The following is a 26,688-nucleotide window of genomic DNA, read 5'->3' as shown; positions in this document are numbered from 1 at the left end:
CCATTCTAGAAAGAAAACGGCAGTTGCTCCCAAATTAAGGCTCTGTTTGGTCATAAGCAGGGACAAAGGTCAGACTGGAATCAGAATGGGTCTCTCGGTGTGCCGGATGTTGTTACATCCTTATGTGGATCTGGTTAGGCCCCACCTCCCGTGTCTCAGGTCTCCCAAGTCTTTCTGCCACTCGGACAGCTCTGCTCCCCTAAAAAGCAGTCATCAATCCCCTCCCCCGTCCTGAGGGGGGTCCTTCAAGTGTGAACTGCTGGTTACCCTTCCAGGCACCTGGCTCTCGCTGCTCCTAGCCTGCAGCTGAGAGGGGACAGTGGTCCTCCCGAGGAGAAGCAGACGCGCCTGCTTCAGTTCCGTCCCTGAGCTACTGCAGTGGGAGTAGTCAGCTCCGAAAGCAATGACTCACACTTAGTTCATGAAAGACTGCTCTGAAATACAAAAGCTGCAGCCAGGAAGGACATCCAGAGGTCATGGGATCCAGCCCCCTGCCTCCTCCACTATGGCCCCACAAATGCCTAGACCAGAAGCGTCCTGGGGGTGGGGGTGCCCATTGACTTCCAGACTCCCTGGGTTTTTGTTGGTGAGTAGTACCACCTGCTCCCCTGGGAATCCTTCCCTATGGTTAGTCAGAATTTCTGCCTATGGATAGCTGCTTCTTGGTCACTTTCCCCACAGACTAGAATATCAGGCTTCAAACGGCCAAGGAGACGGCATTCTTCCCTTTCCCTTGGGGAAAGTACTGGAAAAGCACAGATCTCCCCAAAGAAAGGAGAGAGAGGGAAAAAGTGAGCAAGCCTTCCTCGCTGGATTTCCCTATTCTGAGTGGTATTCTGGTCACTCTTACCTTCTCCAACAGCAGTGTAGAGCGGCAGACAGTGGCAGTCACCGTCTTTCATTATTTATGTATTTGTGTGTATGTGCTTTGTGTATATGCATGTGCACATGTGTGCCCTGGTATGTGGAGGTCAGAGGGTCAGAGGTCAATTTTCGGTTTTTCTTTTTCTCTATTCTCTTTCTTCTTTCTTTCTTTTTTTTCCCAAGACAGGGTTTCTCTGTGTAGCCCTGGCTGTCCTGGATCTCACTCTGTAGACCAGGCATGTCTCGAACTCAAAGATCTGCTTGCCTCTGCCTCCCAAGTGCTGGGACTAAAGGTGTGTGCCACCACCACTCGACTTGAGTTCAGTTTTTTGGAGTCCATTCTCTCCTCCCACCATGTAAGACCTAAGAATCAAATTCAAGTCATCAGATTGGAGGCAAGTGTCTTTATTAGCTGAGTTATCTCACCGGTCCCCTTCCCCATCCAACCTCTCCCCTCTTTTGAGTCAGAGTCTCATGTAGCACAGGATGGACTCAATATGTAAGGAGGGATGACTTTGGACTCCTGATCATCTTGCATCTACCTCTCAAGGGGTGGTATTACAGGCATGTGCCAACATTCCCTGTTTATGTGATACTACTGATCTTCCTACAAGCCAACCGGATACTCTTATCAATTAAGCTACATACCCAGCCCACAGTTACCATCTCCCAGGTGAAGAAATCAATGAACTATAAGACTTAGTTGCATGCCCAAGGTCTTCCCATTAGTTATTAACTATAAAGGTAACAGACTCTCTAGACCTCCCATACTGGTGCTGGAGAGATGGCTCAGTGGTTAAGAGCACTGGCTGCTTTCCAGAGGACCCAGGTTTGATTTCCAGCACCCACATGGTGGCTCACAAATATCTGTAACTCAAGTCCCAAGGGATCCAATGCCCTCTTCTGGCCTCTACAGGCACCAGACACACACATGGTACACAGGTATATACGCAGGCAGGCAAAGCATCCATACACATAGAATCAAACAGAAAGATTTTTAAGGGTCTGGAGAACTGGCTCAGTAGTTAGAAGAAGTGGCTATTCTTGCAGAGCGTCAGGTTTGATTCCCAGCTTCAGGCTTCCACAGGCGTGCACATGGTACACATACATACATACACACAAAATATTCATACATATAAAATAAAAATAACTTTAAAAAATCAAAAACAGGGCTGGTAGTATGTACCTTCAATCCCAGTCCTCAGGAGGCTGAGGCAGGCAGATCTGAGTTTGAGGCCAGCCTGGTCTACATATTGAGTTCCATGCTGGCCAAGACTATATAGAAAGATCCAATCTCAAATTAATATATATATGAACTCCAACCCCAGCTCTTATGAAACAGGGATACCTCACCCCAGAAGTCTCCAGACAGAAGAGGTCTCTGTTTATTCTAAAAAAGGAAACATGTTCATGTTTTGTGTTGCTGGGAAATGAACTCTAGCTTTGTGTGTGCTAAGCAAGTCCTCTACTACCAAACTACAGCCCATCCCTAGGTTTTTTTGTTTGTTTTGTTTTTTGTTTTTCAAGACAGGGTTTCTCTGTGTAGTTTTGGTGCCTATCCTGGATCTTGCTCTGTAGACCAGGCTGGCCTTGAACTCACAGAGATCCGCCTGGCTCTGCCTCCCGAGTGCTGGGATCAAAGGTGTGCACCACTGCTGCCCGGATTTGAAAATTGAAACCCACAACCATCCCTAGTTTCCAATTTTCATTAAAGAATTGAGTGTCTCAATAACTTGTTGAGGAGAGCCTTAGACTCTTTAACACAGGCAGGTCTTGAACTTGTCAGTGTCCTGAAGAGCTGGAATTACAGCTATGCACCCTCAAGTTTAGTCTAGCCCTGGGCTGGTGGGGAGCCTGATGACACGCAGAACGTTCTGAGCATCAGAGGTCGGAGCTGCCTAGGGAAGGGAAATTGAAGGGGCAATGGAGTTGCCCTCCTCAGAGCAACAGGAGGGTCTTCAGGGGCTGATATTGAGTGTGCCTTTAGGGAGACAGATTTGAGGGCTGAGCTCGGTATCCACTTTGGCTCCTTCCAGGGGAGTCAGGAGCCAGAGGAATCCCGCCAATGCAGTAGAGTTGGAGGGGAAGGGGATCAAGCCCCCACGACAATGAACCTTCATACCTGCCCTTGTCCTGTTTCTGCCAGTGACAAGCAGATCTCTATTCCTGGGCACAATAACCTGAGCAGTGCTCCAAGGGTGAGCTCATCCTTGAGAGGCTAGCCGCTCTGCCCTTCAAGCCTCACATGAAGCTGGATGCTGTCATCACCTGGGTCCTTGAGTGCCACCACCCACGGCAGAGGAGGGGACACGCATACACCCAGAAGTCTCTCCGTCCACACGTAGCATCTCCCTTTCCTTGATCAGGCCAAGAGATGGAGTTAGACTCAGGGTGCTGGAGAAAAGGCTTGGGGAAATCAGTCCCAGTTTACGGCCGCACATTAGAAGCAGCACTTCAGATTGGGTGGGGGGAGAACCCTAGGCCCTGCGCTTGACCAAACTGCAGTTATTGAAGGATTTTAGAAGGGCCTATCTTAGAGAGGCTTGGAGGTTTCCTGAATGAGGATGAAGTCCATCTCTGCTGAATCTAAACAGGAAGACTGGAAAGGATCTTAGCTTCCTGCTTTTTATCTACAAGGAAGAACTGTCTGCCTTGGCTTTTTATTTGGTTTGAGTTTTATTTTTTATTTTTTTGAGACAGGGTCTCACTATGTAAGACCTGGCTGGTTTGAACTTACTATGTAGATGAAACGGGACTTGAACTCACTGAGACATGCCTTCCTCTGGCTATAGGAACACCCCACCATGCCTGGTTTGGCTTGAGTTTTGACCCATTAAGGTGTCTTTAATATGGGGCTGGAGAGATGGCTCATGGGTGAAGAATACTGACTAAAGAAGCCGGATTCGCCGGGTGGTGGTGGTGGCGGCGGCGGCGGCGGCGGCGGCGGCGGCGGCGGCGGCGGCGGCGGCGCACACCTTTAATCCCAGCACTCAGGCGGCAGAGGCAGGCGGATCTCTGTGAGTTCGAGGTCAGTCTGGTCTCCAAAGCGAGTTCCAGGAAAGGCGCAAAGCTACACAGAGAAACCCCATCTCGGAAAAAAAAAAAAAAAAAGAACTCGGGTTCAATTCCCGGCACCCACATGGCAGCTCACAACTGTCTGTAACTTTAGTTCCAGGAAATCCAACACCCTCACAGACATACATGCAGGCAAAATACCAATGCACATGAAAAAAAAATTTTTTTTTTAAAATGGTGTCTTCAGTCTGTGATCCCAATATTAGGGAAGTAAGTTGAGTCAGGAAGAGGATGAGTTTCAGGCCAGCCTGGGCTACATAGTAAATTCCAGACCAGTCTGGGCTACTTAGAAAGACCCTGTCTCAAAAATAATGAAACAGGGACTGCTGAGAAAGCACCTGTCATTCGAGGGCCTGACTTTGATCCCCAGCATCTATTAGAAAAGGCCAAACCCACCACACTAAGGGGGGGGGGGAGCTCTAGGGCCAGTCTAGCCATATTAGTGACCCTGACTCAGACTTCATGGTGGATGGCTTCTGAGGAATGATCCCCAAAGTTGACCTCCGGCAACGACACTCAACACACGTGCCACTCGTGTACCACACATGCACACACTCAGATGTACACGCGTGTGGATCATATACACACACCAAACAACAGCCTGCTCTCTGCTTTAGGAAGGGCCTGTGAGTCTAGTAGCGTTGTGTATATTTGGTGAGACCCTTTGCTGGGCAGAAAGGCATTAAGTGAATGGGTGAACGGGTCCTGTCTTTTTCTCTGCCAGGTTGCAGCATCTTCTAATCTGCACTAACAGAACGCTGTAACTTTTTCCTCTCGGCTGTTCTGCGGCAGCCCCAAATTATTCGTATTTCCAGACGCCACTATGCTCGGCCCAGCCCTTCAATTTTGTTCCGCACCCCCTTCCATCTCGGGTTTTTTTCAGTGTCAAACAACTCCTCCACTTATTTACCCTCCAAACCCCTCCCCATCTGGCCGAGCCCCCCAAGACTCCACCCAGCTGTCCCTCCTAGCCACCTCCGCAGCCAATAGCTGAATACCTTGATTTGCATAGCTGCGCGGGGGCGCGGCGGAGGGAAGGGGGAGGGACCAGGCGACCTCCTAAATCAAAGTTGGGAGGCTAGGACTGGGCGGAGGGGCCGCCGGGTGCAAGGCTGGGGCCGGCGCGGGGAGGGGGAGGGAGATGGGGGGCGGGCGCAGAGGACGGCGGAGCCGGCCGAACTCGGACAGCTCCGTCGCTCCCTCGCTCTGCTCATCCGCGCATCCCCACTTCCCTCCTCCTCTCGCAGAGCGCAGCATCCTCTGCAGACCCTTGGTCCTCACGCCCCGGGTCGTCCCGCTCCCGCGGCTCGTGGTAATTGCCTCCCTCTCTCCCGCCACCCGGACAACTTTCTCTTCTGGTGCCTGGGGTTAGGGGGCTGCTTTGCCTTTGGAGGGTTTCTCCTGAGGGTCACTGGAGAGCAGCCACTGGAAAAAGGCTTGAGAGTCCCAAAGAGACGCCCGCCACCCACAGCCTGCCCCCGGCGGGCCTGCCGTCGGGTCTCCGCACCCTCTCTTCCTTTATACCCCAACCATGACCGAAATGAGTGAGAAGGAGAATGAGCCGGATGACGCGGCCACCCATACCCCCCCGGGGACCGTCTCCACCCTCCAAGAAACCAAGGTAAGTCGGGGGGCAGAGGCCTGGCCCCGCCCGGGCACCTCTGGCTCGGAGCTCTGGTCACAGTGCCGGGGTCCCCTTGGGGTCACGGAAGCTGAACGGGGCCCGCGTGATTCCTAAGGCTACGCGCCATGCCGGGGAGGGAGGAGAGGGTTCGCGATGAGGGGACCCAAGCAGCCGATCACACGACCACGACCCTCCGGTACGCGCGAGGAGCCGACGCGCTCCGGCTCCCTCCTGGGCGGTTGTAACTCGGCTTTGTTGGAGGGAATCGGCGCAGCGGAGGCGCGGGGCGTGTGTGGCCGTGTGTAGCGGGTGTGGGCCGGTGTACGCGCGCGTGTGCGTGCGAGGCGCACCCCTCCCGTGGCCGCCAGATCGGTGTCTGCGGCTCCCCGGTCCCCCTCTCTCCTGCCTCTCTGAATGCCTATCCACAACCGTCCCCTCTCTCTGGGCGTGCGTCTCTCCGGTTCTCTCCGCTTCCCTACGTGCTTCTCTGTGTGTCTCCGGCGTCCCTCTCTGACCCACAGCAGCCTGGCATCCACCTCGGGGACGGGTTAGGCTGGGAGCCCTGGAGGCCGCGGCCCCCGGAGCGCTGCTTTCCAGCCGGTGCTGGGGGCTGCGGCAGCACCGGCCGTCGGTGGCGGGCGGGGACCCGGAGTGTTGCGGCTCCTGAGCCAGAGGCGGCCCCACCCCCCACTCGGAGAGCCTGGAGAGGGGAGGAGAGAGGGCAGAATCAAAAGAAGTCATCGTAATTAATGAATGTCATAATTAACCCTAATTATGTATGATTGTTACTCTTGTGGGAGTCACAATGAATAAATTATTCTCCTGTGAAGGCAGGCGGAGCCCAGACTGCGGGAACTGAAAGGGGTGGGGGAGGCCGATGCTCACATTCCACCTCCCAAGCCTAATGTGTTTACCCCCCTCCCCAACTTCTAGGTGCTCATGAAGTTCTGTGGGAAGCTACCTGAGCGGCCCGGAATGGGAAGAGAAGGGACTGTAGGAAGGAACCTTACCCCTCCCTAGACTTCAGGCCAAGACTCCCTTCCCTTCTACCCTGGTGTTTGTTACCATCCTGGTCCTGTGACCAGGAGAGGTGTGGTGAGAACCAAAAATGGGTGGTGTCTTGGGGCTCCCTGGGGTCACAAGCTCCTACACAGCTCTTCCCAAGACCCTCTTCCACCTCGGTCCATCTGGACGACCCCTCAGAATGTGAGGTTAATTCAAGGTCAAGGTCATTACGGCAGCGAGCACAGGGACTTGAACGGGGAGGGTGGAGTCTGCCTGAAGCTCTCCAGGTAGCTACCCCGCGCCTGCACCTAGGGACCCTGCCCCTCTCCCAAGTCCAAGTCTCTTAGTGTTTTGAGACGAGGTCTTGCTAAGTATCCTTGGCTGGCGTAGAACTCACTGTGTATTCCAGGCTAGCCTCAGACTTTTAGACATCCTCTACCTCCCGAGAGCTAAAATTGCAGCTGTGAACCGCTTTACCCGGGTCCCTCACGTCCAGGATTCAGTGCACGCGTGGCCTTCTGCCTTCTTTTAAAAAAATGTGTGCCACATTTCAGACCCCCTTAGGGTGCCAAATCTCTTCTGGAAAGGAATGAAATGGGAGGATAACGCTTGGGTTATCCGACATACAAAGGGGATCCTGGGAGCTGGGCCTCACGCTGAGTTCCAGTTCAACCTCTTCACCGCTCTGTTGTCAACCCGGGCAGACACACCGTCTCCCTGTCGTCTTCCTAGAGAACGGAGGGGCTCCCAATGCCTGCCGCATGAAAACCTGTCTGCTCCTACCCCTCCTTGGGAGTTCCCCAAGGCAAGCAGGAGTCTGGAGCCCGCTGTCTCAGCAACCTCAAGGATGCATGCTCAGCTGTGTGTGTGTGTGTGTGGGGGGGTCAGACCTAGGGCAGGGCTGCATCTCCCTTCAACCCAAGGGCCCTCCAATGTCATCTGCTCTGGCTCTGAGCCACAGAAGGTCTGGAGGAGTAGAGGAGGGGATGCCACAGCTGGCCCGCTCTGTGCCCGGCTGTTTGGGCCCCCAGCCTTGCCCCCTTCGTCCCTGTGAAGGACTCTGCAATGACCTCACAGACAGGACTGGGGTATGTCAAGGGGCTGTCTGTGAGGTCATTTCACAGCCCCCTTCCAGCTGGGAACTCAGGGTTTTGGTCAGCCCCTTCCAGCCCTTCTCCAAAGAGGCCTGTACCTCTAGACTCCGAGGAAGGGAAGACAGAAAAGAAGGGTGCTACCCACCCAACGCAGTGTGAGGCAGGTTCAACAAGGGCCGGGTGCCCAGAAGCCAACATTCTGTTCTTAGTCATCAGCTTGGTGCCCCCAGGCATTTCTTGCCCGTATGAACCCAGTTTCCTGCTTAGCCTCAGCCCTCTCTGCCCAGCCTACGCAGCGATCTTCTAGGTAGGTCCGCTTTCTCTTAGGGTCCTGTTCATCCTATGATGTTACTTATCCCCCCCTTTGGTGTCATCCCAGAAGACCCCACCATGGCTGCTTTGCCATCTGAGTCATTCTTCACCATATCCGACACCACCCACTGCCAGCTGCCTGGTACTGTTTCAGGAGATGGCATGGGAAACTGAGGAAAAAAGGAGCCTCCAGGGAGCTTCAAGGGACAGAATCCTGGCAGGTTGGGCTCCTTCTCTGAGGAGTTCAGAAGAGGCCTGGTGACCTGGGCCACACGCCAGACAGTCTGCAGGTGCACTGGCAGGGATCCGGACCCAAGCGAAACGGCTTACTAAGGAGCATACCAGAAATGGATCCCTGCCGTGGGGACACTGAGACCGCTGGTCAGGTTTGGTGAAATGCTTACCAGGTGTCTTAGTGTTCTATTGCTGTGAAGAGTCACCATGACCGCGGCAACTCTTTTAAAGGCAAACATGCCATTTCAACTGAGGTGCAGTCCGTTATCATCTTGAGGAGAAACATGGCGGCACGCAGGCAGACGTGGTGCTGGAGAAGGAGCTGGGAGTTCCACATCTGGATTGGCAGGCGGCAGGAGGAGAGAGTGACACTGGGCCTGGCTTGAGCTTCTGAAACCTCAAAGCCCTCCCCCATGACACACCTCCTCCAACAAAGCCACACCTCCAGTAATGCCACTCCCTGTGAGTCTAGGGGGAGCATTTTGTTTTTAAAGACAGGGTTTCTCTGTTGTAGCTTTGGTGCCTATCCTGGATCTCGCTCTGTAGACCAGGCTGGCCTCGAACTCTCAGAGATCCGCCTGCCTCTGCCTCCCGAGTGCTGGGATTAAAGGCGTGTGCCACCACCGCCTGGCCTGGCATCAAGCCATTTGAGCTGTCCTATCCTGCCCTCTGGCCAAAGCCCTTGTCATCTGCCAGTCACCTAGGTGGAAATTCCATTTTTTCTCCAAACTCTTTTCTGCTCTCCTGGAATGTGGGGCCCACAGCTGAGTTAGGAAATCAGCAGGCAGAGTGGAGGCTGCCCTGGTGCCAGGGAACATTGTGTTTCAGACGCCCTTGGTACCCTTGCAGAGGTGGCTGTTGGCACTGAATTCCAGGGAGGGGTACACCAATAAAGCGTGCAGTTAGACTTGGCGTGGGGACGGGGTTAGATTCACAGGGATCGATCACTCTGGAAGTAATGGCCTCGGGAGGGGGAACATGACTGATGCCTTCACATAATTGGAATGTCTGGTGTGGCTAGGCGGGAATAGTCTAGTCAGAGCCAAGCGAGTGATGGGGGCTGATAGGCAGAAGTCATGGGGAGGCAGGTTCCAGCGCTGTATAGGGAAGCATTCCCTAGCAACTGCAGCCGCCCAAAGATGGAAGGACTGTCCCATGAGGGAGTGAGCTTCCCATCCTGAGAGGAGACCAAGAGCCATTCATTCAGAGATGGTGTGACCACAGCAGCGGTGGGATGGGGTGGAGACTGATTTAGGTGTCTAGTCTTTCTGGTCCCTTCTAACGCTGAATTCCCTGATCAACACAATGGACAAGTCTGTGGAACAGTTGAGGGAAGGGAGGGGTCAAGGCAGGGGCCATGGCAGGAAGATATTCCTGGTTGTCTGATCTGAGCAGTCTGAGCTACCCATTCAGGCCCTGACGTTGGAACTTGCCAGCTAAGGACTCAGAGCAGGCGTGATTAAACTCCTTTAGCATTCATTCCTCATCTGAACCATGGGACAATGACGATCTCCCCCAGAGGGTCTCCCTGGAGCCTGTGGCAGACAGTGTCAGATGTTAGCCCAGATCCAGTGTTCTAATGCTGAGAACCCTTTACGGAGCCTGGTTGGCTGATCTGTTGGGATCTAGAGCTTTGTATTGCCTGGAGAGTAGCCAGTGATGCCTCCTTCTTCTTGGATGTGGGGAAACTGAGGCTTGGAGAGAGGAAGCACAGTGATTTGCACTCAGATAACAGGTTAATTTTGCCCTGCCCCCAGCACATCTCTAATTTTACCTCCTGTGTGCTCTGTACCTTGAGTCCCCCCCCCCCCAGCCGAACATGGGTGGCAGGAACTGGGGTCAGGAAGGGTGGCGGTGGTGTTCATTTTCCTCTTGGACCCCAACAAAGCCCTACAGCTCTCTTTGGCACTGACAGCCACAGCCTGACCCAAGCTGGTTGGTATGTGGAGTCGAGTTCTTCCTTGTCTTTTCTGGCTTGGCCCCTCTGCTCCTGCGCACAGGCATCTGGGGCCCCGGGCCTCGCTTCCCATAGATGTACAAAGCAGCCCACAGTGCTGTCCAGGAAGCCGAGTTTGGAAGGAAATGAACAACTGAGTGTGCCAGACACCCTAGAGCTCTGGCCTCCCAGCTGGCACACCAGAACCCACCTTGTGCCCAAACATCCCCTCTGCTTCCCCTCCGTCTTGCTGCCTGCTGGCCTCTGGGAGGCTGGAGGGGCCACGACTTCCATCCCTTTGGCATACACAGGTGCTAGGCAGACAGCCACAGCACACAGGCTGCCTGGCATGCCAGCTGGGCACCCTGGCCAAGACTCCCTGTCTGGAGCCTGGCTCAGGCCCCTCTTTCTGTTGCTGGTGGAAAGGAGTGGGCAGGAATAAGGTAACTCTCCACAGGAAGAGAGAGGGGCAACGCTCTGGATAAGGAAGTCGCCATACCTTGCTCTCCTCAGACTCAGTGAGGGTGTATTTGAGGGAGGGGTGCTGCAAAGAACTCCAGCCTCCGAGCAGAACTGGCCCTGGCTCCACAAAGCCGGTGATGTGTTTGTCAGAGGCACAGTGACTGAGTACCCACTGTGTGTTGGAACTGGAGGTGAATGGCCTCTGTTTCAGTCTCAGGAGGAGTTAGAAATTGACAAGAGAAGTGAGGTGATGGTGGTGGCGCACGCCTTTAATCCCAGCACTGGGGAGGCAGGGGCGGGTGCATCTCTGTGAGTTCCAGGCCAGCCTGGTCTATAGAGTGAATTCCAGGATAGCTGAGGCTACCCAGAGAAACTCTATCTTGAAAACAAAACAAAACAAAAAAGAAGTTGACAGGAGTAACCTGAGCTTGGGGCTGGAGAGATGGCTCAGAGGTTAAGAGCACTGATTGCTCTTCCAGAGGTCCTGGGTTCAATTCCCAGCACCCACATGGCAGCTCACAACTTTCTGTAACTCCAGTTCCAGGGGACCTGACACCCTTACACAGACATACATGCAGGCAAAACACCAATGCACATAAAATAAAAATAAATAAATTGTATATATTAAAAAAAGAGGAACCTGAGCTGATGCAGTTCTGTCCTAGGGCAGGCCCAGGGAGTACCTGTAACAAGTCTTTCTCTGTCCTGCCAGCTCCCCAAAAAATGACACAGAGACTTCTTATTAATTATGAAAGCTTGACCTACAGCTTAGGCTTATTCTAACTAGTTTTTATAATTTAAATTAACCCATTTATACTGATCTGCCTTCTGCCACATGGCTTGTGGCTGTTACCTTTCTTCCTGTACATCCTATTTGCTCTGTGTCTCCTGGCATCTCCACTTTTCTTCTTCCCAGAGTCCTCTCTGTCCCTGGAAGTCCCACTTATACCTCCCGCCTAGCCATTGGCCATTCAGCTCTTTATTACACCGATCCCAGCAACTTATCTTCACACAGTGTACAAATATTCCACGAGTTTCAGAGGAGGAAATGGATCTATTGAACTTGTGGGATATTTGCACACTGTATGAAAATGTATTGCTGGGATCGGTGTAATAAAAGGCTGAGTGGCCAATAGCTAGACATAGGTGGGATTTCTGGAGAGAGAAAGGAAGAGGAGGAGAAATCTAGGTGTGCGGGAGATGCCAACGAGACACAGAGGGAGTCAAACAAACAGAATGAAAGAAAAGTAAGAAGCCGCATGGTCAAGTGTAGATTAATAAAAGCAGGTCAATTTAAGTTATAAGAGCTAGTGGGGGCCGGGCGGTGGTGGCGCACGCCTTTAATCCCAGCACTCGGGAGGCAGAGCCAGGTGGATCTCTGTGAGTTCGAGGCCAGCCTGGACTACCAAGTGAGTCCCAGGAGAGGCGCAAAGCTACACAGAGGAACCCTGTCTTGAAAAACAAAAAACAAAAAACAAAAAAACAAAAAAAAAAAAAGAGCTAGTGGGTGGGTCAAGCCTAAGTGAAGGCCAAGCTTTCATAATAATAAGTCTCTATGTCATTATTTGTGAGCTGGTGGCCCAAAGAAAAATCCAACTACATATGCTGTCCAGCGTGGAGGCTTGAATATCCAAATATAGGGCCTGGAAAAGCTAAAAATAAAGTTCTGGACAGGGATCCAGGTGTGGGTTTCTAGTCCTGCAGTCTCTCGGGCAGGCCAGTGGCCAGCGTACAGAGATGCAGCTCCTCGACATTGTCTGCAGGTTTGAGCCAGCCAGCACCATGTGTCAGCACCATGCACTAAGCTGAGGCACATGGTGGCTGACACGACAGTTTAAGATTTGTCTCAGGAGAGATCAGAGAACACTGAAGGCACCTAGTAAAGCCAGGTCCAGACACAGAAGACCTCTAAAAAGGTACAGTATGGGTTTTTTTTGTTTGTTTTGTTTTGTTTTGTTTTGTTTTGTTTTGTTTTGTTTTGTTTTTGAGACGGGTTTCTCTGTGTAGCCCTGGCTGTCCTGGAACTCACTCTGTATACCAGGCTGGCCTTGAACTTACAAAGATCTGCCTTTCTCTGCTGCCCCAGTGCTGGTATTAAAGGCATGTGCCACCCCTGCCCAGCTAAAAGGTACAGTATGTTTAAAATGTGCTAAGATGGGCCGGACAGTGGTGGTGTATGTCTTTAATCCCAGCACTAGGGAGACAGAACCAGGCAGATCTCTGTGAGTTCGAGGCCAGCCTGGTCTACAAAGGGAGATCCAGGATAGGCACCAAAACTATACAAAGAAACCCTGTCTTGAAAAAAAATGTGCATAAATGCTGAAAAAAGAAAAGAAAATAGATATAGACAGTCATAGAAAAAATAAATAAAAATAGAGAGAGAGAGTAAAGTAATATAAAAAAAGCCACATAAAGATGGGAAATACATACAGGCATCTGGATCCTGTATGGTGCCTTGTTGACTTTAAATTTTTAAATGCTAATGTACAAGAAACCAGTAGCTGCTGAGAGACAATGGAAACTGCTAAATTAAACCAACCTATATATTTTAAGAATCTTTTAACTTCAAAATAGAAGTCAGAAAATACGTTGCATTGGGGAGAGATTATGCTTTAGTTTCCATGGGAAACAAAAAGTTATAGTTCTCTTCAAAATTAATAAAGATCAGATTTAATTGGGGGAGACCTCCTGGAAACCTTGGCTACAGACATGAAAAAAGTAACCAAGGAAGACTACAGGACAGGTGATATATATGCCGATTCCTTTACTATTGGATCCGCTCTGAGACTGGATGAGACATGATAAATCTTGTTGGCTACCGAGTCTTCATGACTTATTATTACATACCATCCTTTCATATGAATGGATAGATTTATATTACAATTTGGTTATATAGTACAAATGAACTTATAAAGTTAACAGATTCCTTTTACCTGCTCAAACACAGAACAAAAAAGCATCTTTAGCTGACTTGTGCACACCACGCATTCCATGTTTATGTTAATGCAGACATATATGTTACCTGTAAAAGTTTATGTGTTTTCAGAAAAAAAGGACCAGACACCAATAAAGACAAGTAGCTCAGGTGATCCAGCCTCAAAAATGCCTCTGTTGCAGTTTCCACAAAATTCTGCATCCAGAACAACTTCAGAGCTGCTAGTTGAGATGATCCAGCCTCACAGACTATCCAGCCAGGACTTCAGATAAGCCCTGTACTTTCCCATTACACAGAGACTGGACAACAAATGTTACAGTTAGCTCTCCCAGGACTTGACCATTATCTCAATTTTCTCAGGGTCCCCAGACAACAGGAAGCAGTCTAGAGAACATGACACCCACATTCCCAAGATGGAGAATGGGTGGTTTTTGGTCATTCAGCGGATTATGGATGTTTGTCATTGTTTGGGAGGTTGGTTACAAGTTGTTATTGGTCATGGTCAGAAAAAAAAGCTAAACAAAGGAAATTAGATTCAGGGATCTCTTTCTGAATATTAAAAAGGAGAATATAAATGTAGAAATGACAGAATACAGGGGTAGACTATTGAATCTACTTTTAAACTAAAAAAAACTTAGATTAATAGTTAGTCATTTATAATAATCAAACCTGTATTCATGTTAGGTATGTTTTCAAGGTAAAACAGAGATATTTTGGATAGGTGGTCTTCAAATACTTCAGAGACCTACAGAATATGGCATTTAAGATGCTTTAATAATCTAAGGCTTTTCATGACAGTAAGGTACATCTGCTTCTGGTAGCACCAATTTGTTTCAAAAAAGGATGATGGGCATTAAGAAACCATATGGAGTTTGCTTTTATTGTGGCAAAGCTAGCCACTGGTCAAGAAGCTGCCCTTGCCTTGACTGCTGACAGTATGCTGTCCAAACTAGACAAGCAGGACACAAAAGAAAGCAACTGCTGAACTTGGCCAAGACAAGGTAGTATAGTCCTTTAAAATTCTTGCGTCACAAAAAGCCTATCAGACATTCTAGGCCCACAGGCTGAAAATGGATGCCCCAGTATTGCAGAGGAACCTTGGGTAACTGTCCAGGCAGCCAACTTCTCTGTTGTTTCTATAGTTTTGGAAGTTGTTTGCTCTACACTTCCTGTTTACTCAGGTAGTATTATATCCTTCTTGGGTCTTTGATGAGGTTAAAGACTAGATAGTTATAGTTTTACCATTTTCCTTGTTAACAAATTAAAAAAGAAACATACATAAGAGATGTAAAGTTTATAAGGTTGAGAAACATAAAAGTTTAATTTGTTTATCTAAGAAGATGTTTTAATGTGCACAAATATATTTTTAGGATGCTAATACAAGTTATGATAGAAAATGGTTTAGGTATAAAACTTTGGACTCATCAAGATAAGATAGATAATAGAATAGTTTAACAAATACAAATGGACTGGGCATTATGAATGTAATTTTTTTTTTTTTTTTGGCTTTTTGAGATAGGGTTTCTCTGTGTAGCTTTACGCCTTTCCTATAATGCACTTTGTAGACCAAGCTGGCTTTAAACTCACAGAGATCTGCCTGGCTTTGCCTCCCAAGTGCTGGGATTAAAGGCGTGAATGTAATTCTTACATGATAATTGTTTTTATTGTATATAATTTTATATTAGAGTTAAAACTTTTCCTTTTTATTTAGACAAAAATGGGGAAATGTTGTGGGATATTTGCACACTGTGTGAAAATGTATTGCTGGGATTGGTGTAATAAAAAGCTGAACGGCCAATAGCTAGACATAGGTGGAATTTCTGGGGAGAGAAAGGAAGTGGAGGAGGAACTAGGTGTGTGTGCGGGAGATGCCAATAAGACGCTGAGGGAGTTGGAGGAAGCAGGTTAATTTAAGTTATAAGAGCTAGTGGGTCGAGCTTAAGCTAAGGCTGAGCTTTCATAATTAATAATAAGTCTCTGTGTCATTATTTGTGAGCTGGCGGCCCAAGGAAAAGTCCAATTACATGAACTTCTGTGGGAAAGGCTCTTCTCAGGCAGGGAGGGCCTCTGGAGGTGTAAAAGGCAGAGTAAAGGGTATGAACATTAACGCTCCCAGGCATAAAAGCATGGGTAAGTTTGGATTCCTGGTGTCTGGGCTGCAGGAAGACACAGGTGGGAAGGACAGACAGACAGCTTCTATCTCCTTACCAGGGATTCTCTCCATTGAAATTGGGCTATCTCCTGAGGAGTCAGGAGAGGTTTCTTTTCTTTCTTCTTCTTCTTCTTCTTCTTCTTCTTCTTCTTCTTCTTCTTCTTCTTCTTCTTCTTCTTTTTTTTCTTCCAGACAGGGTTTCTCTGTGTAACAGCCCTGGCTATCCTGGAACTCACTCTGTAGACCAGGCTGGCCTTAAACTCGCAGAGATCTGCCTGGCTCTGCCTCCCGAATGCTGGGGTTAAAGGCGTGCGCCACCACCACCTGGCCGAGGTTTCTTTAGGATAGATTTTATTTGTTTTTTAATTATGTATATGTGTGTGGGTGTGTACATGGGAGTTCAGGTGCCCCACAGAGGCCAGAAAAAGGAGGTGTGAGGTCCTCTGAAGCTGGAGTTATAGGGGATTGTGAGCCCCCGTCCTCCATGGGTGCTGGGAACTGAACTCTGGTCCTCTGTAAGAGCAGCACATGCTCTTAACCACTGAGCTATCTCTTCCAGCCACAGAAAAAGTTTCTTGGCAAGGTCAGGGGTCATGGCCTGGGATCTCCGCCAGGGAATATGGTGCTGAACCAGGCTTTGGATAGCAGGCCTGAACTAAGACAAGACAATGATGGTAATGAGGTGGGTGGCTGCAGGGTATGGACTGGAGATGTGACCTGGGGAGAGAATCAGCCTTGAGGTTACAGGACAACTTTCCTGCCCTGCATCCCACCTGTTAGAGAACACGCCAATATTTTGTCTCAAACCAACGATAAAACTAGGTTTTTACAGGGTGTAATGGAGCATGCCTTTAATTCTAGCACCTCTAGCACTTAGGAGGTAGAGACAAGTGAATCTCTATGAGTTTGAGGCCAGCCAGGGCTACAGAATGAGACCCTGTCAATACAAAACAGAGAATAAAAGGAAAACTTCTTTTTAGTTCTTGAGATGGTGTCTTGTGATCTCAGACTGGCTTCAAACTCATGTATCCAAGGAAGACGACCTTGAACTTCTGACCTTCCTGCCTCTGCCTTCTTATCTTATTGGTAACAAACCAAAAAGTTCTGGTGTTTTGTATGAGTGATTGGCCTTCCCATTTATCTGTGCACCATGTTCATTTCTGGTGCTCAGAGAAGCCAGGAGAGGGCACCGTATCTCTCGGGACTAGAGTAATAGACAGCTGTGAGTACAGACAGCTGTGAGTTGCCCTATGAGTGCTGAGACTCGAACCCAGGTCCTCCTCAAGAACAGTAAGTGTTCTTAACTACTGAGCCAATTCTCCAGCCCCTCTGTTGTGTTTTGTTTGGGCCCAGAGGTTGTTGTATTTCTGTTTATTTGTTTGTGACAGGATCTTGCTATGTAGCCTATTGGCCTCATACCAAGACAGCCTTCCTGCCTTTGCCTCCCAAGTCCTGGGAGCCTGCTCCACCCCCTTCAAATAATGCAGGGTTTTCTGTAGCCCAGTCTGGCCTCAAACTCACAACGTAGTCAAAGATGACCTTGAATGTCTGATCCTCCTACCTCTACCTAGCACTTCAGAGTGCTGGGATTACAGATGTGTGCCAGCGGGTCCAGTTTTATGTAATGCTGGGGATTGGATCCAGAGCTGCTTGCATGCCAGACAAGCACTCTGCCGACCGAGCGACATCTACCGAGTAACTAGGACAACAGCGCAATCGCTGGTGTGTGCCCTAAAAAAGACTGATGGACCTCACTGTGTGTACAGGATGCCTTCCATGATTTACTGCTAAAGGGGTGGGGAAGGTGGGGGGCTGGGAAAAAACAAAAAGCATACTGCATTTTTTTTTCAAAGAAAAAGGAAATATTTTAAAATCATCTCCATATAATTTCATACAAGTCTAGTTTGGGAGGCTAGGGTTGTAGCTCAATTACTAGAGTGTTTGCCTAGCATGTGTGAAGCCCTGAGTGTGATCTCCAGCTCTGAATAAGGGAGAGGATTATTGCATGCCTGTGATCCCAGCACTTAAGAAAATAGAGGCAGAAGGGTCAGAAGTTCAAAGTCTTCTTCCTTGGCTGCAGAATTTGAAGCCAGTCGGAGATACATGAGACACTATCTCAAGAATAAAATAAAAAAAAATCTAGTTTTATTCTCCATTCTGTATTGAGACTGGTTTTACTATGAAGCCCTGGCGGCCTCAACTCAACAGAGATCCACCTGCCTCTCCCTCCTGAGTGCTGGGATTAAAGCCTTGCATCATCACACCCTGCAAAAGTCTAGTTTTATTGTTTGTTGGAGACTAGATCTTGCTCTGCAACCCAGGCTGGCCTGGAACTTCTGACCCTCCTGTCTCTATTTCCTGAGTGCTGGTATTACAAAAGGATGCCACCATATCCAGCCTAGGTTGTTTTTTTTTTTTTTTTTTTTTTTGTATTTTTAAAGTGTGTGGAGGGGAGGGGATCTGGCTTCACCCAGTCAACCTTAACTGGCTGGAGTAGACCAGCAGCGCCTCCTTGACCACTTGGTTTCCACAGTCTCCACTACTTCTAAGCATGTGCCTGCCCGGCTAGAATGCCCTTAAAATTCCCTGCTAGTTCTCTGTGGGATTCTGGGAGGCAGGATGGCCAGAGCAGGAGTCTCTGGTAGTTCTTTCTGTTGGCTCTGGTCCTCAGCTCCGGGGCTGCCTCTCCACAGGAGACACAGGAAGCCCTCCAGCCTTGCACTCACAGCTTCTTCCTCCTTCTTCTCCCAGCTCCAGCGGTTTAAACGCACCCTCTCCCTCAAAACCATCCTTCGAAGTAAGAGCGTGGAGAACTTCTTCCTCCGCTCAGGCTCAGAGCTGAAGTGCCCAACAGAGGTGCTGCTGACTCCGCCCACCCCATTGCCTCCTCCGTCTCCACCACCTGCATCCACAGATGGGGGTCTACCCACCCCGGCACCCTCGCCGTGCCCAGTCCCACGCCCCTTGGCACCACTCAAACCAGTACGGCTGCACAGCTTCCAGGAACACGTCTTCAAGAGAGCCAGCCCTTGCGAGCTGTGCCGTCAGCTCATCGTAGGTAGGTGCCTGGACCCCGTGGCAGGCCAGAGGAAGGGCTGGTGGGCGCCTGGGAAGAAGCCATGGCATTGCCTGATACTGGGGAACTGCAACACAGTCTCACACGTCTAACTGTGCCTCCTCGTTCCCTGGGGAGGCAGATGAGCGTTGAGTGAGTCTGGGCTTTAGTTCGTTGCTAGAGTACTTGCCTACCGCGAATGAGACCTTGGATTCTATATTACCAACTCTGCGAAGAACGATAGAGTCATGGGCGGTTTTTTACTCTTTGGTTTTGAGACAGGGTCTCTCTGTGTAGCCCTGGTTGTCTTGAAACTCGCTCTGTAGACCAGGCTGGCTTAGTACTCAGAGATCCGCCCGCCTCTGCCTCCAGAGTGCTGGGATTAAAGGCGTGCGCCACCGGGCTTCCTGTTGTTGCTGTTCCTTGGCATGGGTGTGTCCTTTCTTGGCCATTTCCTCTGCTGAACCCGAATCTCTCCTAGGAAACTCCAAGCAGGGCTTGCGATGTAAAACATGCAAAGTCAGCGTCCACCTCTGGTGCTCCGAGGAGATCTCCCACCAGCAATGCCCGGGCAAGACAGTGAGTGGGAGTTGGCATGCGTCAGACCCCTCAAGGCTGGCTCCTCCTGTGGGGTGGCCCCGGGCTTGGGCAAGGCCAACCCCTCCATGGGTTATTATATCTCTGTGTTCTCTCTGCACCTCCTTTTACCCCAGTCCACCTCTTTTCGACGCAACTTCAGTTCCCCACTCCTGGTGCATGAGCCACCACCAGCCTGTGCCATGAGCAAAGAGTCCCCACCTACTGGTAAGTGCCCTACACCCCAGGGCCCCTGTCTCCGAGGATTTCCTGTAAGAAATCCCACATACTTCAGTTCCACGCCCGAGTCACACTGGTACTGCCTCTTCCTGGTACTCCCTACTTCCCTTCCGGGATGCTCCTGTCCTGAATGTAGGCTCCATTTATTCATTTGTTCATTGGTCTCTCGACTGGCAATTTATAGAGTATCTACTTAGCTTGGGGCACAGTGCCAGACATTGAGAGACAGCGCTGAGGAAGGTGGGATTGAGTTGGGTATGGTGCTCCATGCCAGGCATTCCAGCACACAGAAGGCAGAGGAAGGGGATAAACAGTCAAAGCCATCATGGGAGTCTAGGGTGAATTCAGGCTGGCAAGTGGGTACCATCCTGGGCTAAGTGAGACACTGTCTTATAAACCAAATAATAATAACAAATGCATAGAGCTGGTCAGGGTTAGGTCAGCTCATCAGGAAAAGGCACTTGCCACCAAACCTGACGGTCTGAGTTCTAGCCCTGGGCCCCACATGGTTGAGCTTCGGAGTGAATCCAGGCTGGCAATCAGGTGCCAGGCACTGAAGGTGGATGCTTAGCAGGGACCATCGGGAAGGTGGACCCAGTCTATGAGACCCTGCGCTATGGCACCTCCCTAGCACTGATGAACCGCTCCAGCTTCAGCAGCACGTCTGAGTCCCCCACACGGAGCCTGGTATGCTGGGCATAGAAGGGGAGCCCTCAGAGGGAGGGCCTCTGAGGATGACTGTGGCTGATCCTCCTCCTGTCTCTCCCCAGAGTGAGCGGGATGAGCTAACACAAGACGGGGAAGGCAGCATCCGCAGCTCAGAAGAGGGGCCCGGTGACAGTGGTGAGCCAGAGAGACTCCCCAGGCCCAGGGAGAGGGTGGGGAAGGCACTGCTTGAAGCTTCACACTCTGCTCTCCCCTTGGTGTCCCCAGTATTCACAGCACCAGCGGAGAGTGAAGGATCAGGACCAGAGGAGAAGAGCCCTGGACAGCAGGTGAGCCTGGAGTTAGCTTGGAGCCCACAGGCCACTTCTTCTTTTTTTTTTTTTTTTTTTTTGGTTTTTCAAGACAGGGTTTCTCTGTGTAGCTTTGCGCCTTTCCTGGGACTCACTTGGTAGTCCAGGCTGGCCTCGAACTCACAGAGATCCGCCTGCCTCTGCCTCCCGAGTGCTGGGATTAAAGGCATGCGCTACCACCGCCCAGCCCACAGGCCACTTCTTGCCATTGATCACTATGTACATAAGAGCACAGCAAAGCCAGGCGTGGTGGTGCACACCTTTAATCCCAGCACTCTGGAGGCAGAGGCAGGGGGATCTCTGTGAGTTCGAGGCCAGCCTGGGTCTACAAGTCCCAGGACAGGGTCCAAAGCTACACAGAGAAACCCTGTCTCGAAAAAAGCACAGTGTATACGGGCACTCACCGCTTCTTCCCTCGTGTGTCCTCAGTCCCCCCCGGGAGAAGCAACAGTCAAGATGAGAGGCACAGAAGGTGGGAGGGGTCCCCACTGTCTATTGCTCCATTCCAGCTCTCCCGGGGGCAGGCAGTTCCGAACTCAGCAGACAAAGGGTGTCCTCCCTCTCTATATCAGCGCCACCCCCACCCCATGATTAGGAAGATACACACTAGGCCCTATTGCTGACCAGAGATCCACAGTGTCCTTGTCCTGCCCCAGGGCAAGCACACTGACAGTGGGGGGACGGTGGGTGGACCAGGGCGGTGACCCACCATCACTGACCCGGAACTCTTCCTACAGGCCCCAAACCTGTCTCTGCGGAAGGATGTGGGGCCTATGTACTCCTACGTTGCACTCTACAAGTTCCTGCCCCAGGAGAACAATGACCTGGCTCTCCAGTGAGTCCCCTGTCTGTGGTCTAGCCTCACTGGTCCTGCCTAACCCCTACTGACCTTGGAACATAGGGTGATGAGAACCTTTTCTTCTTGCACATTTGAATATACTATGTCCACAGAGAGGCCAGAGTTGCCCAGGGTGATGGGTGTAGTATCCTGTCTTCTGCCCCAGTTCTGGGCTATCCCAGGGAACCTGCTGTATCTGTGGTCTCAAGGGCCTCAAAGAGCACTGAGAATCCTCTCCCACCGGCTGAGAGGGGCATGCTGGGCACCTTGGTACCCACATGCTGCCCCAGCTCTCTCTTTCCCAGGCCCGGAGATCGAATCATGCTGGTGGACGACTCTAATGAAGACTGGTGGAAGGTGACTTGGCAGGATGGGGTCTGAGGGGGCACTGATAGGTACCGTCCCACCTTCCCTTCGGGGGCCCCAAAGACCTCCCTTCCTCCCGTGGCTTGCCCAGGCCAAGCCCAGAGCCAATCCGTGGGCCCCATCAATTTCACCCTCCCTCCATCAGCTCCTTCTGCCCACCTCACGGCCTCCCAAAGCCAGAAGCCACCTCCATCTGGGGGCTGGCATAATGAGAGCCCAAGGTCTGGAGGACGATGGTACCGGCTCTGCGTAGGAACTGGGTCTAGAGAAAAAGTGGGGGGTGAAGCCGGTGCTCAGGCTCACTGCCAACCTCATCCCCAGGGCAAGATTGGCGACCGGGTTGGCTTCTTCCCAGCCAATTTCGTGCAGCGCGTGAGGCCGGGGGAGAGCGTTTGGCGCTGCTGCCAGCCCTTCTCTGGGAACAAGGAGCAGGGTTACATGAGCCTCAAGGAGAACCAGGTGGGTTCCGGGGCCCTGCTGGGGCTCAAGCACGCTGTACACGAAGCCCTTAGAGCTGGAGCTGAGTTGGTGGCCTGTTCGCTTTGGGCCCCATCCCCAGCAGTACGTAAACTGGATGTGGATGGCATATACCTGTAACCTCGCTGAGGCAGGAGGATTGTCCTGGGCTTAAGCCTATACAGCAAGTGCCAAGGCGATGTATTGAGACCCAGTCTCAAAAAGACAAAACCAAACAAACAAAGGGATAGGACAGAAAGGACCTCCCAGGGGCCTTGAGCTGGCGGCCGACAAAAGGCAGCTTGATGTCAGAGGCAGCTTGAGGAAAACAGGAGCACGGAATCACGGATCTGGAGGCTCCGCTGTCTTCTGTTTGTTTGTTTTATTTATTTTATGTGCATGGGTGTTTTGTCTGCATGTATTTCTGTGCACCATGTGCGTGCCTGGTGCCCACAGAAGCCAGGAGAGGTTGTTGGATCCCTTGAGACTGGAGTCACAGATGGTTGTGAGCCGATGTGGGTGGTGAGAATTGAAACCAAGTCCTCTGGAAGAGCAGCCAGTGCTCTTAACCACGGAGCTGTCTCTCCAGCCCCTGCTTTTTTGTTTTGTTTTGGTTGGTTGGTTGGGTTTTTTTTGGTTTTTCAAGACAAGGTTTCTCTGTGTAACAGCCCTGGCTGTCCTGGAACTCGCTCTGTAGATCAGGCTGGCCTCAAACACTCAGAGATTCCCCTGTCTCTGCCTCCCGAGTGCTGGGATTAAAGGTGTGCACCACCACGGCCAGGTTTTTTTTTTTTTTTTTTTTTTTTATTAGACAGTGTTTTACTATGTAGCCCTAGCCCTAGATGGCCTGGAACTCACTAGGTAGGCCAGGCGGGCCTTGAACTCAGACATTTGCCTACCTTTGCCTCTCAAGTGCTAGGATGTAGGGTGCCCTGACTAGATTTAAGTACTGTCTTTCAGCCCTCACACAAGCCCTTTTCTCTCTGTGTCTCCCTCTGTGAATTGGGATTAGGAGGGGCATTGGTTTAACTGACCACCAGGTTCAGCTCTGATGCTGATGTCCTGTTTGCTATGCCCTGGGTCCTGGTCATGCCGTTGATCCCTCCTAAGATCTGCTTGCATCAGCTCCATCCACACCAGATACCCTATCCCCACCCTCCCCTGGGGCATGTCCTCCGGAGCCACCAGCAACGCTCATTCCAGGTCTCACCTCTCTCCTCAGATCTGTGTAGGCGTGGGCAGAAGCAGGGATGCTGACGGCTTCATCCGCGTCAGCAGTGGCAAGAAGCGAGGCTTGGTGCCAGCCGACTCCCTGGCCGAGATCTGACAGGAACCAAGACAACCCTGACGCTACCCCTGCCCATGCCTGGCCCTTGCTTCTGGCCTGAGAAGGAAGCCGGCATCCTGGCCACACCCTTCCTCTCCCCGTCTCTCTCCTAAGCATCACCCACCCCCACTTGGGAGCCTTCTGCACTGAGGAAGGTTTTATTTCTTGGGTGGGGTATCCTGAATGGGGTGATCTTCTGGGACTTGTGGAAGGGAGTCCAAAGTGGGAAGAAATGAGGAAGCTACAGGTAGGCCCACCCAGTGCCCAGGTACCACCTAGTCGGGTTGCCACAATGAGTCCCACCCTAGGGAGTCTCCTGCTGTCCTCAGAGACTTTACCCATACTGCCTCTGCATGCCTGACTCCTCTGCCCACAGCCTTTGCTTGGGTCTGTGTGTCCACCCCTTTGCAACTGGAGCCTTGTGAGAGGGCCTTTCGGTGTTCCTCAGCCCTCCACTCTGGATTGAGAGGGGACTGGGGACTGTGACAGAACCCTGAATTCACCACTGACACTCCTTCAATTCTCAGGAAAGTTCAGGAATCTTTTCCATTACTTGAAACCCCTAGGGACAGAGCAGGGGCAGGACTGAGGTCTGGAGGGGATGTGACATGTGAGAGAGTGTTCCGCTAAGGACCGTCCCCACCCAGCAGCCTCATCTTACCTTTGTCTACTAGAAATTGGTGTCCAAAAGCGGCCTGGACACAGACCCAGCTGAGAACAAGACGCTGGCCCCTGTCTGGTCAACACATTTCACTGTTAGGTCTCTAGAAATCCCTATCACCAGAAGCAGCCAGCCAGGGTAGTCTGTGGTTGTGAGTTCTGATCTCTCTAAAAGCTCTGCCCAAACTTATCCTTCTCCCCAGGCTCTACAGGGCCCCTCCCCGGGACGAATACCTTGAGAGATAGAGGATGGCTATGGAATGTTTGTTTTGGCCATCAGGAAGTGATGATCTAGGAAACCCTGGCCCTCGTGGGCAGGACAAAGGACCTCTCCCTCAAAGGCTGCTTTTTTTTTCCTGGTGCCAGCCCCCTCCCTCCAAGCTCAGAGCCTCCTTTTTGCACCCTGATCATGTCAGCCAATGCCACCCCGAGTTCTGGGCACAGTCATGCCCTCCATACAGTGAGAAGACACAGATTCTCCAGCCCAACACACCTTGCCCCACTTTTCCCCCTGAGAGGGGATTAAAGCCACACTGCCCTGTTTGCTGCCATGAGGCCCCCCACCAGCAAAACCCCCGCGGTCGGGGGGCCCCCAATGCCCACTGTACATGAGGCTGCATGACGGGTCTGCGGGGGAGTTGCTGAGCCCCCAGGCCCATAATTAAATGTTTCTTGTCTCAGCTTGTCTGCTCTGTGTATCTGATTGGAATAGAAAAAGCGGGCAGCGAGATGGGGCGGGGGCCGAGGGTAGAAGGGTAGAGGGTAGAAGGGGTCATTGACCTCTGAGAGGAGGGGCGTCGTCGGAGTGGGATGAGCTAGCATGGGTACCGCAGAAAGATGCGGGAAGGACCGGAGTCCCGGCGGGGGAGGTGGGGCTGAGGTCACTTCTGGGTGCCTGGCGCACCGTAGTCGCGCAGGGGGCGGACCCACAGTTGTTGACGCAGACCCGCGTGCTCCGGAGGGTGCTGTATAGCCTGGGGATCAGCCTCTCCCTGCAGCCCCCAAGCCCCACATTCAAAGATGGTGGAGCGAAGAGAGGTGGACGCTGAGGCCTTGGGATGACTCAGCAGCGTCCGTCATCTGGTGCCTGGCGGCGGGAGGGGAGGGCTCGCGCGCCCCTCTGCCGCCCACCTGCTCCAGCCAAGCGACCGCCTTCCCGAGCCTGCCCAGCCGCGTCACTCGAGCGGCTCCTCGCGTGTCCTGGGCTATTTATAGGCACGGGCGGGGGGAGCAAGAGAGCCCGAGGCTGCTGCGGGGGTGACAGGGCACAGAAGGTGGGAATCTGCCTCTTTTGACAAGTACCCTCTCCGTTCATCCAAGTCTGGGTCCCGCCTCCGCCTTCTGAGCTAGGTAGGCGAGGTGGGACCAGACTGTGGTGCTTCCTCCTTGAGCATCCTTTGGGCCCCTTCATCCAGTAAAAGCCATAGTGTGGTGATACATTGTGTACCCTAATAAAATTTGTCTGAGGATCAGAGCCACTGGATTAAACACAGATGCCTGGGGTTGGTGGCACACACTTTTAATCCTAGCATTCTGGTGGCAGAGATTTGTCTGGATTTCTGTGAGTTCAAAGCCACCCTATATTACATGAGATTGACTCAGTCTAGGAGAGAAACAGAGCCAGGCAATGGTGGCACACACCTTTAACCCCAGCACTTGAGATCTCATGCCTTTGCTTGGGAAGCACACGTGACTTTAATCCCAGGAAGTGATGGCTGGGCAGAGAAAGGTGTATAAGGCGTAAGGAGACAGGAACTAGAGGGCTTTTCAAGGCTGAGGAACCTAGAGGTAAGAGGGGGCTTGTTCCTTTGTGTCTCTGGTCTTTCAACAGTCACACCAATATTTGGCTCTGGGTTCTTTATAAGACCATTTAGGAATCCGTGTTACACCACAGAGCTTGAGCAGCCCTCTCCTAGAATCCTCGCCCTGGAACTGGAAGGGAGTTTCACCCCCAATCTGAAGGCTTTCTTTTCTTTGAAATAGGACCTTGTTTTGAATTTAGTAATCGCCCTGCTACGGCCTCCCGAGTGCTGGGATTGCAGGTAGGAAACACCATGCCTGGCTCTGAAGGCTACAGCGAGAATTCTGTAACCCGGGCAGGCCATCCCCCCCGCCCCCCAGTAGCTGAGATTACAGGTGTGCAATGCCATGGCTGCCTTGAGGAGAGTTCACCTAATTAAGCCCCTGGTTCGACCCACGGAGCACGCCGGGAACTTCATGCTCTTTGGTCCTCTCACTGACCCAAACCAGACTGAACCCTCTGACAGACGAGGACACTGTGGTAGAGATGCTGGGTGGCTCACCGACGAAGGTCACACACTTTACACAGCACAAACTGTCCCTTTTGCACTCGGGAAAACTAATGCCTGGAGAAGGCTAATCATTTGTCCTGATTATCAAGCACTCAGTGGCCCAGGCATCTTACCATCCTGCCCTGTGTCGCTCAGTGCCTTAAGCCACT

At 51.5% G+C, this 26,688-nt stretch overlaps 1 protein-coding gene and 1 long non-coding RNA gene across 7 annotated transcripts; one reads left to right on the top strand and one right to left on the bottom strand.

Moving 5' to 3' along the window:
- Positions 1 to 3,538: 3,538 nt before the first annotated feature.
- LOC143267006 (uncharacterized) lies at positions 3,539 to 7,601 on the bottom strand. Its single transcript, XR_013041897.1, has 2 exons — positions 6,966 to 7,601; positions 3,539 to 6,263 (listed from the first exon to the last, which is right to left on the bottom strand). It is a non-coding gene; the product is annotated as an uncharacterized LOC143267006 (long non-coding RNA).
- Stac2 (SH3 and cysteine rich domain 2) lies at positions 5,059 to 24,907 on the top strand. Of its 6 annotated transcripts, none has more exons than XM_076543292.1 (12): positions 7,560 to 7,969; positions 8,129 to 8,360; positions 18,445 to 18,751; positions 19,230 to 19,327; positions 19,462 to 19,552; positions 20,136 to 20,251; positions 20,335 to 20,407; positions 20,498 to 20,559; positions 21,318 to 21,415; positions 21,724 to 21,775; positions 22,106 to 22,243; positions 23,463 to 24,907. In XM_076543292.1, the coding sequence occupies exons 2-12, from the start codon at positions 8,322 to 8,324 to the stop codon at positions 23,565 to 23,567; spliced, it is 1,179 nt and encodes a 392-aa protein (XP_076399407.1). In that variant the 5' UTR covers positions 7,560 to 7,969; positions 8,129 to 8,321; the 3' UTR covers positions 23,568 to 24,907. The 6 variants fall into 6 exon arrangements, with proteins under 6 accessions (XP_006971913.1, XP_015862818.1, XP_076399407.1 ...); XM_076543291.1 differs by having other exon boundaries at positions 8,045 to 8,360; XM_076543290.1 differs by having other exon boundaries at positions 8,042 to 8,360.
- The last annotated feature ends 1,781 nt before the right edge of the window (positions 24,908 to 26,688 follow it).

The sequence above is a fragment of the Peromyscus maniculatus genome, chromosome 8 (genome assembly GCF_049852395.1).
Source record: "Peromyscus maniculatus bairdii isolate BWxNUB_F1_BW_parent chromosome 8, HU_Pman_BW_mat_3.1, whole genome shotgun sequence".
Taxonomy (NCBI): Eukaryota; Metazoa; Chordata; class Mammalia; order Rodentia; family Cricetidae; genus Peromyscus; species Peromyscus maniculatus.
Note: the sequence above shows the minus strand (reverse complement) of the source record. Positions and strands in the feature narration are given on the sequence as shown.

Excerpts from the sequence above, each read along its gene's own strand:
- Stac2 (XM_016007332.3), top strand. The coding sequence starts at position 5,471 with ATGACCGAAATGAGTGAGAAGGAGAATGAGCCGGATGACGCGGCCACC. Across the intron at positions 5,561-18,444 it reads CCACCCTCCAAGAAACCAAG|CTCCAGCGGTTTAAACGCAC; the intron begins GTAAGTCGGGGG and ends TTCTTCTCCCAG. Across the intron at positions 22,244-23,462 it reads TGAGCCTCAAGGAGAACCAG|ATCTGTGTAGGCGTGGGCAG; the intron begins GTGGGTTCCGGG and ends CTCTCTCCTCAG.